Here is a 3,123-nt window from a genome sequence, read left to right on the forward strand (position 1 = left end):
TCTGTCTCTATCTGTGTCTCTTTCTCTCCTTCTCTGGCATTTGGTGCCAGGTGAAGGGTCCTGGCTACCAGCATCCTGTGGGGAATCGGGATGCTTGGGAACAGTGGTGTCCAGCCTTCCAGTCATTTGGGACAAGTTTCACGGAATAGCTGAGACTGGATGGGAGCAAGATGTGGTATGAGTGTGGGTCCTTGGGGTGGCAGAGGACAGAGGGAGGACTGGGAAAAGTGAGGTGGTACCTGGTGCCTACACAGAACTGGGCCTGGGGCCAGGAAGACCCGAGTTCCAATACAGCCTCAGAGACTGACTAGCTGTGTGACCCTGGGCATGTCATTTCACCCCTGTTTGCCTCAGTTTTCTCTGCTATACGACAGGGATAATGATAGAATCCACCTCCCAGGACTGTTGTGAGGATCAAATGAAATTCGGGAAGTACTTTAGCTCAGTGCCTGGCACACAGTAGGTGCTTGTTTCCATCCTCTTTCCCTCAGGGTAGGTAGAACTGGGGAAGGAGAACTTTGGGTCCTGAGGGAAGATGATTCTTCCAGCTCTGGTCTTTGCTGGTCCTGAGCCCACGGGCTGGTCATTTACTGGGTCTCTGCTTCTCTGTAACACTGGGATATAGCCTGTCAGCAAACATTTATTAAGCACGTGAGCCCAGCCCCTTGTAAAGTCATGGGGATACCAAGAAAGGGAGGAGACTGGGGGTCTTTGGCCTCATTCTGAAGGGGCAGACACTGCAGACTCTTGGCCCTGTGTGGGAGTGGGTGTGAACCCCCGAATCTGTACACTTTATGGCTAGAATTAGCCCTGGGGCCACTGGAGCAGGAGAAAAGGAAGCTCAGGGTCAGGAGGCCTCACCACCCGGGTTTTCTTCCTTCCTCTGCAGGACCATGCTCCGTGGGGCCTTCCTGCCGTGCCTCTCCCTGCTGCTCCTGGCTAGGCTGACCCAGGCCTGCCCTGTGGGCTGTGACTGCTTTAAGCAGGAGGTGGTGTGCACCGATGAGGATATAGTTGACATACCAGAGGGCATCCCTGAGAATGCCACGGAAATCATCTTTGTGGAGACCTCGATGCTGACCCTGCGGTCCTGGGCCCTGAGGAACACCAGCAGCTTGGCCAAAGTGGTCTTCCTCAACACCAAGATTCAATCTCTGCAGGAAGAGGCCTTTGGGGGCCTGATCGGACTGCTGGACCTGGAGATCACTGGCAGTCCCCTGGTGGGTCTTCAGGGCGAGACCTTCAGAAACCTGACCAAGCTCCAAAAACTCACACTCAACTTCAACACTCTTAGAGCGCTGCCGGCAGACCTCTTCCAGGGCCTAGACACCTTGGAGTCCCTTCACCTGCAAGGTAACCAGCTGCAGACGCTGCCTGACGCCATCTTCCAGCCCCTCGAGGCTCTGCTTTTCCTCAACCTCGCCCAGAACCTCTTGGGGCAGATCTCTGAGCAGCTCCTGGCTCCCCTGGCCAGCCTCCAGACCCTGAAGCTGAGCGACAACGTCCTGGCCACGCTCCCGCCTCGGGCCTTCCGGGGCCTGGGCAAACTGCAGGAGCTGTTTCTGGACGGGAACGGGATCACAGAGCTGCCCCGCGACGTGTTCTCCGGCCTGGGCGCCCTGGAGAAGCTTTGGCTGCAGCACAACGCCATCGGCCACCTCCCCCCGACCGTCTTCTCTTCCCTGGGCAACCTGACATTCCTGAACCTGCAGGGGAACGCGCTCCGGGTGCTGCCCGAAGGCCTCTTCCAGCGGACGCCCAAGCTGGCCAGGCTGTCGGTGTCCAACAACCGACTGGAGAACGTCTCCGTGGGCGCGTTCGGAAACGCCCCGAAACTCAGCGTCGTCACCCTGTCTCACAACAGCTTGCGCAGCCTCCCTCCGGGGCTCTTCGACGGCACGCCCAGGCTCGCCAAGCTCTACCTGGGCAGCAACAACCTGACGGCCCTGGACCGGCGGCTCTTCCAGAACCTGAGCCAGCTGGAGGTGTTGAGCCTCGCCGACAACGTGCTGACCACCCTTCCCGACGGCATTTTTGACAATAACTTGGGGCTCTTCAACCTGGCGCTGCACGGCAACCCGTGGGCGTGCGACTGCCACCTGGCTTACCTTCTAAACTGGATCCGGGAGTATATGGACCGCTTCTTCAACCTGCAGACCTACTGCGCCACTCCCGATTACTTAAAAGGCCAGGTGCTGCCGGCCCTGCAGACCGAGCAGCTGGTGTGCCCGGTGCCCCTGGAGCCCCACAGGCTCCGAGCTTTCTTGTTGGGGAAGGAGGAGGAGGTAGGCAGCAGCTGGGACGCGGCAGAGCAGGATCGAGCCCCCACCCGATGCGCCTACAGCAACTTAGACGGGACGGTGGTGCTGGCGTGTGAAAACGAGGTTTGTCGATGGCTGCGCGTTCAGCTGTCTCCGAGGCAGACCTCCGGCAGCCCGGGCCTGACTCTCAATGCCACTCAGGAATGGGTTTTGAAATCAAGTTGCGGCTCTGTCCTAGTCACTCTCTCCATGAATGCCCTGGGTGGAGGGGGCTAGAGAGAGGCCAGAGGGGTTCCCACACCAGGGCGCTGAGGGAGAGGGCTTCCTAGGAAAGCAAGAAATAAAGTCTACTAGTGCTGATTTCCCGATGTGAAGTCTGGTGCTTGGAGGGATCTCGCTGGCATGCTGGCTCAGGCCAGTGACTTCTCCTCCGGTGTCCTCCGACTCCCTCCCTTTCTCCCCTCCAGCTCTTCTCAGCAGGCCTTCTGGGCCCTGGGCAGGGATGTGCCGTCATTGTGTTCTGTGACATAAGGAATGACGCTGGCTCAGTGTCTTCGAAGAAACACTCACCTCCAAGTTTTCTTATTGTCGGTTAATAATTAAAGTCACAAGCCAGCAGGAGAGTGGCCCTGTGGCTCTCACTGTTGGCAGGACACAGACACAAAGACTCCCTCTACCTTTCTGGTTGAAATCTGGGTCACCGTCCTTCCAAGGGCTGTTTTCATTTCAGAATGAGAGGCTGAGTAGGAAAGGGACCAGAGGGAACACAGCCCTGGGGCCTCCCCAGGACGGGAAGGGCCTGCCTGGGCAGAGCCCAGGAGTCTTACTCTAGTGTTCTGGCACAGGTGAATTCAGACCAATA

General features: G+C 58.1%; 1 protein-coding gene across 1 annotated transcript; it reads left to right on the forward strand.

The window, feature by feature from the left end:
• Positions 1-728: 728 nt before the first annotated feature.
• Positions 729-2,597, forward strand: LOC138157812 (carboxypeptidase N subunit 2-like). The gene has a single exon (XM_069083630.1). The coding sequence runs from the start codon at positions 795-797 to the stop codon at positions 2,535-2,537; it is 1,743 nt and encodes a 580-aa protein (XP_068939731.1). The 5' UTR covers positions 729-794; the 3' UTR covers positions 2,538-2,597.
• The last annotated feature ends 526 nt before the right edge of the window (positions 2,598-3,123 follow it).

This window comes from Petaurus breviceps, unplaced genomic scaffold (genome assembly GCF_028583685.1).
Source record: "Petaurus breviceps papuanus isolate PSGF00001 unplaced genomic scaffold, PetGlider_PUasm1.0 173, whole genome shotgun sequence".
NCBI classification, from domain to species: domain Eukaryota; kingdom Metazoa; phylum Chordata; class Mammalia; order Diprotodontia; family Petauridae; genus Petaurus; species Petaurus breviceps.